At 38.5% G+C, this 13,763-nt stretch overlaps 1 protein-coding gene across 5 annotated transcripts in view; it reads right to left on the bottom strand.

Moving 5' to 3' along the window:
• Nucleotides 1-13,763, bottom strand: part of cd276 (CD276 molecule) — a 107,253-nt gene that overhangs the window by 64,082 nt on the left and 29,408 nt on the right. For all 5 annotated transcript variants that reach the window (XM_083553144.1, XM_083553142.1, XM_083553141.1 and 2 more), the window contains one exon: nt 12,080-12,376. In XM_083553144.1, the coding sequence (XP_083409270.1) occupies nt 12,080-12,376 (297 nt within the window). The remainder of the gene's footprint in view (nt 1-12,079; nt 12,377-13,763) is intronic.

Below are 13,763 nucleotides of genomic sequence, written 5' to 3' on the forward strand. Positions count from 1 at the left end.
TCCTGTATTGTCCTACACTGTCTTGTCGTCTTGCTCTGTCCCGTATTGTCCTATACTGTCTTGTGTCGTCTTGCTCTGTCCTGTATTTGTCCTACACTGTCTTGTGTCGTCTTGCTCTGTCCTGTATTGTCCTACACTGTCTTGTGTCGTCTTGCTCTGTCCTGTATTGTCCTACACTGTCTTGTGTCGTCTGCTCTGTCCTGTATTGTCCTACACTGTCTTGTGTCGGACAATACACAGTCGTCTTGCTCTGTCCTGTATTGTCCTACACTGTCTTGTGTCGGACAATACACAGTCGTCTTGCTCTGTCCTGTATTGTCCTACACTGTCCTGTGTCGTCTTGCTCTGTCCTGTATTGTCCTACACTCTCTTGTGTCGTCTTGCTCTGTCCTGTATTTGTCCTACACTGTCTTGTGTCGTCTTGTTCTGTCCTGTATTGTCCTACACTGTCTTGTGTTGTCTTGCTCTGTCCTGTATTGTCCTACACTGTCTTGTGTCGTCTTGCTCTGTCATGTATTTGTCCTACACTCTCGTGTCGTCTTGCTCTGTCCTGTATTTGTCCTACACTGTCTTGTGCCGTCTTGCTCTGTCCTGTATTTGTCCTACACTCTCAATAGACACTCTCATAAAAAATAAATGCCCTACATTTGCTTAACAACTTCCTTTCCTCTTTGGAAGGAAGCCATATTGTGGCCATGTTTAACTTTCATTTCACAGCCTGCGATCAATTACGGCACTAAACAAGAGAAGGGAGCTAGCGAACAGCGACGCCGCAAGTCTTCGGTTAAATGCCTAATGGAAAAAACATTACACCAAAAGACAATAGGCTTTGTGTAAAGGCTGACATTGATTTAGACTGTTTTAAAGGCCTGGAACAAAAAGCAATTTAAATAAGGTAGCAAACATGCTTTGCGGTGCTCGTTTGTGCCCATATCTCCTGGAGAGTTAAGCCTAAACATAAAGGGATGTAAATAAATGAGTGGAGTTTTTGATAGGGACAGCCTGGGCATTTATGAAGAATATTCACTACTTAGCAGTTAAAAAAAAAGCTGATAATAATATTCTTTTATATCTCTTTGCCAACCCAGATCTGTATAAAACCGCTGTCTCGGTCACGATTTATTTATTTTTTGTTTTCGATGTGCCACTTGTTTAAAAAGAGGTCAATTTTTCTGAATGAATTTTACTCAGCCTGCAAAAAAAACAACTAAAAATCCAACTCTGGAGGAGTGTCACATCAGGGCACAAACGATGGAAAGGTTTCTACCTTCAATTCACGTGTCTTACAAAAAAAATTGCCATTTGTCAAATAAATGAGTCAGTGTTATTCTGTTAATTTATACCATAGTTCTAGTGAATGCTTGATTCTGATTGGTCAGAAGGTGTTAGAAATGGGCCGTTTTAGCCTTACAATAAATGTGAAAAAGGACTCAAGTTGGTGTAAGCAAGCAAGAAAGAAAGAAAGAAAGAAAGAAAGAAAGAAAGAAAGAAAGAAAGAAAGAAAGAAAGAAAGAAAGTTGACCAGAATCAGAATGAGGGGCTACACTTTCAGCAAAATGTAACTCAATTAAGGAGGAAGTGCTACGCTTTAACTTTCCTGTCCTGTCTTCTAACAAAGAACTTCGCAGAAATTTTAGGCTGTCACGTCCGTGGCATCCCTGCGACGATCTGGAACTATGCAACGTAATAACAGGTTTGTGGTGTTCTTTCAAAAATTGGTCACACACTGTTCTCAGGTCAACTAGAATGAACGTTAAGAGACATTTTGTATTAACAAAATGACAACTAAAAGTGTTTCAGTAATGATGTTTATAGAGATTATGAGATGTCATTACTTCTGCAGTGTTGTCTGAATAAAAGCTTTGACTAGCTTGCATTCATCAACAATTCCTGACAGCTGATGATGGTTTTTATGTGAAAGCATTGGGAATAAATCTGATCAAAAAACATTGCAAAAAAAAAAAAAAAGCATTCTAGAGAAGTAAAATATTTTTGCCCAGCAATAGTAGTTATTCACTTGTAATGGAAGATTCATTAAATATAGCTTTTATACAGAGAGAAAGCCTTTTTCACTAATTAGATGACATCAGACAAGAATTTGTGGACACCCAACTATAAGATTCATATGTGCATTTTGAACATCTCATTCCACATTTAGTCCCCATTTGCTGTTATAATAACCTTTACTTTTCTAGGAAGAGGTTCACCTTTCATACTAAATTTGTGCTCATTCAGCGACAAGGGTGTTGGTAAACTCAGGTACTGATGTAAAGTGAGGAGCCCCGGAGTCCAGTTAGTGTTTTACTTCATCCCAAATGTGTTCAGTTCGGTTGAAGTCAGAGCTCTGTAGCATTCCACTCAAGATTAGAGGTCGACCGATAAATCGGTTTTGCCGATTAATCAGCACTTGGCAGTGGTGGACAGTAAGGAAGTAAATGTAATTTGTTACTGTACTTAAGTAGCTTTTTTGCGTATCTGTGCTTTACTTGAGTATTTCTATTTGGGGAGACTTTAACTTCACTACATTACAAATTTAATTACTAAATTACTACATTACATTACTACATTTTGCGAAATCACTCGTTCCTTTTAATTTATGAGTGGATAAAAACTAAACTGGTCAACCGCACAGCAAGCCACCAATCAGGGTAGAGCACGGGCTCTGTTTTAAACTTTTTTTTAAACTTCTTCTGAGTGCGGATCACAAACATACAGCTCAGCGTTTTGTAAGTGAGAAATAATGGAAGAAACTCCTGTGGCCTTATATCAGTGTTTGACTAATTAAAATCATTCTATTAATACATTGTTGTGCTGAGAGTAACATTAGTGTCTTTCCACATAAACTTAGGTGATTAAGCAAAGAGTCTTGTGACACAAACGATAAGAACATTATAGCCATAATAAATCATAGTACTTTCAAGTGAACATTTAAAGGGATAACATTTACTTTTAATGGAGTAATATTTTACGTACTGTACTACTTTCCTTTACAGAACTCAACTACTTATTTTGTGTCGTTTGTCCACCACTGGTACATGTTAAAACCTTAGGCAAAATCCATACCGATAGTTTTTCCAGGTTGCATCTGTGGCTGGAGCGGCTAGAAAGGTCCGCTGTCATTATACGGTATGAAAGAGACCTCTAAAAGCAAATCACACACCAAAGCTGTTTGTTTTGATACGTGACAAGTTCAAATGTAATTATTTGAAGTGTGTTTTTAATTCAGTTTTTATTTATTTGAAATGTTATGTTTTGTTTCAGTTTGAATGCATGTCTTTTCTTTTCTATGTACAAATCGTGCTCCACGGATACATGGTGTGCAAAGATTGGAATGAAGGTACAACTGGGATCACTGGGACCTCACTGATGCTCTTACAACTGAATAATCTGGACACATCTCTACAGCTATACTTAGGGAAAAAATCTAGCGAAAAGCCTTCGCTGAAAAGTGGAAATTATTGGGGAGAAATAAATCGACCTCTACTCAAGATCATTCACTCCAACCCATGTAAAACATATCTCCTTGGAGCTGGCTTTGTGTATAGGAACGTTGTCATACTGCACCAGGTTCGAGTCTCCGAGTTCAAGCAAAGGAAAAAATATGCTATTTGGACGCCATACTTTCCCAGCCATATGTGTTTCTTTCCCACACTGTTATCGCAAAGCTAAATGCACACAATTGTATATGACATCGTTGGAGACCCAAACCTGTTCCAGCATGTACAATGCACAAAACCAGCTCCATGAAGATATGCTTTGCACAGGTCTCCTGTTATAGGACTTCCAACCCTATTGAAGAACTTTGGGATGTGGAACGGCGCCCCAGTCCTCCTCACCTCACCTGCATCATTACCTGAATTTACTACAACCCTTGTGTCTGAATGAGCACAAATCTCTACAACCACACTCTAATGGATCTGGTGGAACATCTTCCCAGAAGAGTGGAGAGAATTCTAAAAGCAAACTGGGACTAAATATGGAATGCGATGCTCAAAAAAGCACATACAAGACTTAAGACCAGGCGTCCTATACAATTGTGTGTGCATTTATTTTATGTGAACTGTTAACACTGATTTTGGGTTATTTATTCGAGCGTAGTTAGTAGTTCAGGAAAGGCAGCAAAGGCCATATTTACTAGGAGAAGTGCTGTTTGTGCTTAAGACAGTAATTAATCCCGAGCTCCATCAGGGGAACGGCACAGAATGCAGCTCTGCTGACAACCCACTCATTTAGAGCGCTGTTTCTCTTGCCTCTGCATGCGCTAATTACACTTAAATTAGACCTGGAAAGAAGTGGTGGGAGGAAGTGCACTACGACTGATACAGCGTTTTTGTTTTTGGCTCTGTCTTTCTCCGTTTTCCCCCCACCCCTACCCCCGATCTCTTTCTTATTGCGACTCCACAGCTACGTTTGTTTCTCCCTCTTCTTCTGCTTTGCACATTTTTTTAGGTTCCTGCTAACTGTGCTCAGCTTTGACAAGTAGTAATTTAGGAGGATGCATATGTCGGGACAAGCTCTGGTAGCAGGAAGGCAGAAATAGAGAGTGAGAATCAGAGAATAGGAGAGTGTGAAAAAGATAATAAAACAGCAAAGCTGAATCGCTACGACTCGGCTGGTTTCGTTACCAAAGTTCGGAACTGTGTGCGTACGCCGGTCTGTACAATATCCGAATTACCGTAGCGACAACAGAATCCGCATTAGCATCAGTGCTAGTTGATTACATATCAGTGATGTTGAATTCTAACCTCTGATTGGTCAAATGCTGACAGTACACACTTTACCTTATATGTTCTTGCTGCTATAGAAACAGCTCTTAGAGAGGGACATGAACGATGCTCCACGTTCGAAATTTTTACGCTTTCTACATTTCAGGCAAGGAGTCTCCGTTCTCAGCGATAATGTCAGCAAGTCAGCAAGCTTTCAGGCATCTGAAAGGCTGGTGAACGAACGAATTATTATAGGCACTGTAGCATAAGAGGTCGTTTCACAGGCGTGCCACAACGCAAAACGAGAATGAAACACTTTCCTTTTGGAGAAATGACGTTAGAGGACCTCAACACCAACCTGTTCTGCAACACAACACCTAATCATTGATCATTTTCAGACAACAGCATGTCCCTGTGTGTATTATTCCTTCCTTAGCAACTACTGTATGAGAGACTAGACAGGTAATCAATTACGTTTAAAGTCCAAGCCAAATATATGGAGGATCCCACAATGCAGACCAACATGGTACATACACGAGTTTCACCTTCACTAAATAAATTACCCTTAAACAGGCAAAGCAGCTTCACTTTGGAAACTTCATTTAAAAAGAAAGTGAGGACGATCTTGTTTATCAGAGGTACACTACATGACCAAAAGTTTTTAGACCATCACAGCCAACTGTTTTTCTTGAACATCTCATTCCAGATTTAATCCTCCCTTATTAGTTCCACTCTTCTGGGAAGGCTTTTCTGAGCGATACAAACGACACACGTGTACCAAATGCAATTCTTGTTTTATGTGCGGAACATAGTTCAAATCTGAGTCTGCTCACAAACATATTAAGTGCTACTCACTCCGTATCGTACCGCGCATGTGCGAAACCAAATTTTTGCAGATATTGATGGTTTTGCATTTACCATACACCTTCAAGAATTTTTCTCCTAAAAGGAAAAATTCCTGACAATGGAATGAATGAAAGATGGATAGAATTAATTCAGGCATTTAGTAGGGTGGTTACATAGAACATATCTTTAGGAAATTCAATATTAAATGTAACACACACTTACAAACACATCTGTATTGCCCAAATGGGGTCTAACAATTGTAAACTATTTTTTTATTTTATTTGTTAAATTGAAACAATAGAATATGATAGTGTATTGCTTTAATTTTATAAATGGAAAAATTAAATAGTAATAATAATATAATAATAATAGAAATATTTATATATATTATATATATTATTTATTTATTTTTTAGCCAAGCAGGCATTTTGTGTGAATTACCGTGAATCGTGTGTACCGTTATACCGCTAATATACAGTACATTGTAAACCTGTGATTGCGGTTGGATCTGCTGTTGAGCCGTCTGACCAATCAGCAGCACTTGAATTGTCAAAATGACATCATAAGTCATAAGCTCAAACAGCTGAAACCTGTCGATGTGTATGATATTTTTTCTTTTTTTTTCTCTTTCGCTCTCACTCATCCAAATTTCCAATCTGTTCCCTCTCTCTCTCTCTTTTACCCTCTCATCCTTTTTCATCCAGCACATTCTAACCTCTCTCGCATCGCCCTTCTGACGTTCTCCTCCTGTTTATTGGAACACACACTTGACATTCAGTTTGTTTTCGTGCTTTTATACCCAAGATGTCATTGAAAGCCACTTACACAACACTCCCAAATCAGCTTTGCAATTCTTTCTGAAAACTATCAACACACAATGTGGATTTTATCTGTATTATTTCAATGTATAGTATTTTAAAGATGTCTGGGGTTCTTATTAAAAATGCTATTAATAAAACTAAAGGAAAATTTGTTACTGCATTTGATGGCATACACGTGTTTTTTTTATATAACATTTGATAATAAAAAAGTTGAACTTTACGACATTAAATTATATTTGTATGAAATAAAAAAAAATAAGGTGACTTTCCAACACTACTGTATATTATCATTCTAAGCATAAAGCTCTACTTTGTTTGCTGAGGCACTTTGAGACAGTAGGGGTGTTTTTTTTGTTTTGTTTGTTTTTTTTACGTCTGCGGTCACCTTGACAGAACACAAAGTTGCAAATGTGCTTTTTTTCCCTTCGTATCAGCTTTTTTTCTCCCCACAACTGTCTACAAAACGTACATTTACATGCAATCCTTAGCCTGCAATGTACTGACACTATTTTACATGCCCATGAAATCTCTTGGAGCTGTTGTGAAACTGCTTGTAAACACACAAATATACAATATAAAATCACACAAAGCCTCTAAAATTATTACATTATTCTAAAATTACTGTAAATTTATAACATGTAACTAAAAACGGATACAAAAAAAAGCATTATGCTTTAACAAAAAAAAAAAAAACCCAGCTAAAGTCTGTGTATATTTGTCTCTCACTTTCTGTCACCTTCTTTCTTTCTCACTCTTTCTTTCTCGCTCGCTCTCATTCCCCATTTCTCACTCTTTTTCTCATTCTATTTTGCTTTCTTCCTTTCTTTCTCCCTCCCAATCTCGTTTTCTCTCGTTCTTTTATTCACGCTCTCTTTCTCCCAATCTTTTTCTTTCTTTCTGTCTTTCGTTCGTTCTTTCTTTTCTCTCTCTCTCTCTCTCTCCCCGTTTCTCACTCTTTTTCTAATTCTATTTTGCTTTCTCCCTTTCTTTCTCCCTCCCATGATATCACACATTCTAAGTCAATGTGCTTGTGTACAACTACCCTGATTTGCATAAAGAAACGCCCACAAATCAATATATATTTTAAACAACATTCCTTAAAAAAATGCCCAGGTTGTTACAGATGACCGAAACATACTGAAAGATGATGATCTTCACTAAGAGTAAAACAAAACTACTGTCGATTTATAGCATGTAACTAAAAAGAGATAAAAAAAAAAAATCTTTGTAAATGATAAATATGGCCTGTTACCGTATTTGGAACGGCCCTCTGAACAACACCAGAGACATATTTAGAAAATGTAATTTCAAATATCTGTATTTGATAATAAAAGGTTGGCTTTCAAACAAAAAGTTCCCCTAGTTATAAATAGAGGTCGAAGCAGCGATAGTTAATTGCTGGAACTATCGGCTATCGGCTCCAAACAGATCCAAAACATCCAAACAGATAGTTTTTCCGACTTTCAGTCTGCTGTCATTACGAGAGCAATATATCATTATAATAATATTCGGTTATCGGCAAGTTCGATCCAACCTCGCTATAGGTATCAGTAAAATCGGTCGACCTCTAGTTATTATTATTATTATTATTATTATTATTATTATTATTATTATTATTATTATTATTATTATTATGTTAAATTCAACCACCAAAAATATGCATATGCATAAGTAAGTAAATGTTTTGATTTCAATAGCAATGAATAAAAAAGATTTCATAGCAATTATGCTATTTTAATAGACAATATATCTTTTAAAAATGATTGTTCATATAAGTCATGTTTCTGTTACGCAGCACCCGTTAAAGAAATGAATTTGCTCAAATAAATAAATTTGTGGTCCCCTGACATGCGCACAAATCACCATATATTGTAAACAAGTTTTCTTTAAATATACAGATGACATGGAACAAACCTAAAGAAGTACAACAATTGTAGATTTGTAACATAACTAAAAATGTCAAAAAAAATAAAAAAATATCACGCAACAAAAGTGGTTACTATTTTGAACAGCTTAGGCTGGAAAACAGCATGGAGAAGCTTGTACACTGTATTTGCTGTTGAAAAATTGTCTGTGCAAACATAGCTTGGGTCAAAGTTAATTGGGCGTGTTGTTGACCGTCCAGCATCTGGGGTAAACAATCGCAAATGAGTTTTTAGATCAAACAAGGCATGCGTGATTTCGCGGCTCCGAGACACGAGCCGTCGCTTGTTTGCTAACGCGGTTTTTGTGTGTCGTGGTCAAGCCGGCGGGGCTACAGATGGGTGAAGCTGGCACCAGAGCTCCAGCCTGTAGCTCAAAGCCCACTTGTAAGAACGCCAAGCCGACATTTTAGATGAATGTCTACCCTCTTCATGGAAATTTTCACTGATTATGATAAAGATGGTCACCGCTCCCTTGACGGTGCGGCTTTTTGGTCTTGGTCCTAATAGTGAAAATTTACGACGAGCATGTCACAATCTGACTGTTCGGCATGCTTAAAGACCCGTTCAGAGAATGGCAGAGCGACGTTACGGGTTTTTCAATCACAGCTTGAGGTTTGTTTATAGAACATTCATCACAAGCATCTGACACAGCGCGCAAAACAAATGGAAATTTATGTGTATTTGATTTTTTTTTTTTTCTAACTTCATTTGCATACTGCATTTTTTATTTATTGGCGGATAGTAACACATTAACACGTAATGGGAAAAAACTTCACGCTCTCTTCAACAGTGGCTTCGGTAACTGTCTACTAGGAGAGAATAAAAAAGGACTCGAGACGTTTAGCATTTTTCATCTACGCAAGAGCTGACTTTAAACTCAGCATTAGGTCAGGAACATTCAAGCAGTACATTCTGCAGAAGCTTCAACACTACAGAGTCTTATTTGACAGCGGTATTGGAGCCATCTATCTAAATCTCGATCTGTTTAGTGCTCAAAATATTGATATCTCTAAATAGTTTAAAAGTGAAGTGAGTGTAGCATAAAAAACACCTTTTTTTTTTTACAGTAATTTAATATGAAACCAACCACTATGACCTTGGCAACACTGGAAAACACTCCAGAGGTAAAAATGCCAGCACTGTCAGAAAAGGTCTGCGAATTTTCCTCACTGCATCACCCAACTTTGAATCTTGATATGTTTCCAAAGGGAATTCAGGTGCTTCTATTTTCCATATAATGTAATAAAAATTTAGCTAAAACTACTGTATTTGAGCTTCACCATGAACCAGTCATTCAGGACAACATGGAAAGGTCTTGATGCGTACCTCAGGTGTCAACTTGTATTTAAAATATAATAAATAATATAATATTTATTAATAATATTTAAATTATATTAATAAATATTAAGTAAAATGAAAGACATGCATTCCAACTGAAACAAATAAATACAAAGTGACATCCAAAATGAATAAAAAAAAGACACTTGGTGTCAGTAATTCGCCTCTAGAGGCCGCTCTCGTACTGAATAGCACAACCTGGAAAAACTATCGGCTTTTTTTTTTCTTTTCTCGATAGCCGATAGTTCCAGAAATAAACAATAATGACATTTATATTAAAACAGAAGAGCTGTATACTAGAGCGCTGCATCACAGACAGGTATCTCATACAGTAAAAATCAGTGCCATCACTAAAGGAAGAAACCCCATGAATACAATTCAACAAGTCTCCTTTCACTGCAGCCACAGCTGTACCACCCTAATACATCAATTACTGGCTCGCCCCCTTTTGCCAGCTCTGTCCTATCACACAGCAGGGTAAAAAGCCAACAATTGTGCTTCCGCTGTGACTCGTAAATTCAGTCGGCCGCATGTTTCCCGCTGCTTATTTTGTATCAAAGTGCAGCATTATGAAATCTTCCACATGCAGACACCCATGATTGGCTACTGGCTATCGCTCTGACTCTCAGGTGAGAATGTGTATGCCGTTCATCTTAACAAGGCATCATGAACCTTTTTACTTCTTGCACACAAACGACAGGATGACAATCAGCTTACAAGCAATACAATTATCACTAATTTAGAATCACATTAAAGAAAGGAAAAATTACACATTTAGTTCTATTTCGGTTTACCAGAGTCGTGTCTAGACTAAAAATGGCAGCACATCTGCTTTTACATATTTACTCAGATGAGCTTTAAATAGCAATCCCCATTAAAACACTTAAATTGAATTCATGTCTATCCTTCCACTTCTCCGTATTAATTCATCCGCCTTTCAATTTTTACTCCTCACTGCGTTTTTTCTTTTCTTTTTCGTTTTCAGTGTAACTGCTAAAGACAGCACTTTCAGCTGTGTGATTCTCTATAACTGAGGCGATGAGATTCGCATCTCGATTCTTTTTGGGGTTTTTTTCTTGCGTGTATGGTTTATCACAGATGTTGAATTAGAAATAGGAAAACAATTTACAACGAGTGATGCAGCTCAACAGGAAGCGGAATAACATCCGATCACATCAATGGTTGATCGTTTTTACGATTCAGCAATTTGCCCAGGATCTTTATCTTGCCATTGTCAGGAAATTTAAAGGAACAGGTCTCAAAACTTTTTGTTGATGTGGTCCATTTTCCTTTCATTTCCCTGTTAACCGAATAGTACTATAGAAGTGCATAATAAAACATGCTGGCGCTGACATTTTCCGACTAATCAGAATTGAGAATTCCGAAAAATGTGTTAGAGGATGGATCAGGGTTAAAGGAAAGTCACTCGCAGCCATTTAATTATCCCTGCTTTACACAATCACATGCAATATCCATTAAACGCTTCCTGGACAAGCTTACAGAGGTCCCCAGGTTGATGTCAAGCAGTTCCATTTTTTTTTTTTTCCCACAAAGCCTATTTTAGGAGATTTCCTTTTTTCTACAACAGGGTGATCACTTTTGCATCCCGGGAGATATATTTAACTAGGCCACAAGTTTAGATGCATCCTTTGGGGCACAGCCAAAAACTCTAATAATTCTCTGAGAAATTTGTGAGAACCAAATTTTTGTGTTATTCTATTAAAATGTTAAATTCACATATTTGGTCTTTTCTGCTTAATGATTCAAATTCAAGGTCATCGGCGGTCATCTTAAAGCAATACGTGTATAAAAAAAAAATCTCTGTCCGCTACCATTTTAGCAGCAGAGTTAAGTGAAGCCTGTGAAACCACTTTCAAGATTTTTTTTCCCCCCACCATCAGAACCATCCTACTGTCAGTTTTACAATTTGCCAGACCACTGAAGCTCAACCTTATGACCTCCACTGACCCCCTGCTTCGCTTTAATATCTGGGCTAAGCCAGGGGTAAATCCAGCCACCTTCTTTACCACCTCTATTCCCTCTGCTGAGCCCACAAGCCAAGATAAAAGCTTTTTTTTTTTTCCCTAATTTTTGTTGAGATAATCTCAGAAATAATCACCCATTTCACTTATTTAGCAAAGTGGGAGAACTGATGGCTATGCTTATTGGATCATTATTGGACAATTCATTATCACCTTCCAGTTTTACTTGGCAGATAAGTCATCTGAGAAACAGGGAAACACCATCAGTGCTCGGATTTTTAATTGACTCGTGATTGACTTTAGATAGTTCTGATTAACTTTCAAATGATTCGAGGCTCTCGACCCCGGAACAAATGCTATTTGCGAAAAAACAACGACACTGACATTATCTGACATGGTGTACTGTAGATGAGTAGCTGATCCTAAAGAGTGACGTGAGCGTGACTGTGAAACCAACTCACCTGTGATGGTGACAGAGGCGTGACCTTCGTCCCCCAGAAGCGGATTGGTCAGTCTGCAGCTGTAGGTGCTGTTCGGCTCGAGGACCACGGTTAAGATGCTCTTGATGGTGAACAGGCCTTGCTCGTTGGCTACCGGTGAGATGGTGACGTTCTCTGTCAAGTTTTGCCCGCCTCCATCTTGCCACAGGACCTGGGCCTCAGGGTAGCCGCCGTATGCCACGCAGGTCAGTGCGACAACATCACCGGGCTTCGGGTTGCTGTCGGTTTCCCAACTCACAGCGGGTTTTGAGTAGGGGGCTGAAAAGAAATAATATAAAATAAATAATGAACTATTATACACTCAGAAAGATGATGAAAAATAAAAACACATCAAAACAAACTTGAGAAGTATTGTAAATGAGAATGAATTCCCAAGCATGAGAAACCTAAAAGCACCCCCTTTTGGGATCTTGCATCCTGATGCCAATACTTTTGGGTTGAAAATGAGGAGGATGGAGAAACACTTAGTGGTTAGCATGTAGCTCAGCGATCTTCTGATGTGTTTCACCCTGGGAACGGCCTGACATATCTGCTATTAAAGTCTTAATTATGTTCTGGGAGCTTTGTATAACGTACAGCCATGTGGCTCAACATCAGATGGAACCGATAAATGACATCTCCTCCCGTGTCCTGGAGGGACCTTTGCATCTTTTTTGTTCTTTCTCACAGTTAAGTGATCCACTGAGAAATCTGAGCTTTTTTTGGGCGAAAGAGGTGAGAAGGTTTGATTCTCTTAGGTGAAGAAAACTCCCAGAGCCAATCAGTGTCCAGCAAACAAAAAAAAAAGGGCTCCTCTCTGGTACAATGGGGAGTAAATGCAATCAAGATGATCGTAGGTTCGATGAAAAAGACGTGGGTGATGACAGAGGAGCCAAAACCCACGGCACTGTCTGTTTGACTGGCATTCGGATCGCTGCGGCTCTCTGTGGATCAGTTCGACCTCCGTGCGAGCTTGAAACGCCAGCTAAATATAATACTGACTGCAAATCTCAAGCGCCACATACATCAATTCATCAGCGGCGGAGAAAAAAAAAGCATGATTGTTTTTCCTCCGGCCTCGCCAAGTGTAGAAAAGCATTTCTGAGCATTAACATGGCTTAATGAGATGCGTCTTCGGAAATGAAAAGAGCACTTCGGTCTCCCTGAAGATGAGGAGAACGAAATTGAAGGAGAGCTACAAAGACGGAGATACGGAGACAGCGAGCGGATGCAATCAACAGAGAATGACAATATATTATTCTACAGTAAGTGCCAGTTCACTTAGCTGTAGGAATAAGGGTGTGTGTGTGTGTGTATATATGTATATTTCGGTACAGTGCACATGAATAGTTTCGGCCTCACACTCTGAGCGCTGTGTCACGGTGGCTACTCACTCCATACTGGAAACACGATTTTGTTTTGCGCATGCACTTCCTGTCATCGCCCACATTATCACGCAGGTCTCGAGATGTAGATTATTTTCCGGTTCATGTACAGCTGCAAGAATTTCTCTGAAAACGGGAAAATCCTGAAAATTCCGCATATCGAGGGAGTAAAGGAATGAAGGATGGAAGAAATTAAGGCATGTATTAAAGTATGCTAGAACAGTTAAGTAGATCATATCTTTAGAAATGTATTATTTAATTTTAACACACATTTATATACA

This window comes from Silurus aristotelis (genome assembly GCF_946808225.1).
Source record: "Silurus aristotelis genome assembly, chromosome: 10".
Classification (NCBI taxonomy): domain Eukaryota; kingdom Metazoa; phylum Chordata; class Actinopteri; order Siluriformes; family Siluridae; genus Silurus; species Silurus aristotelis.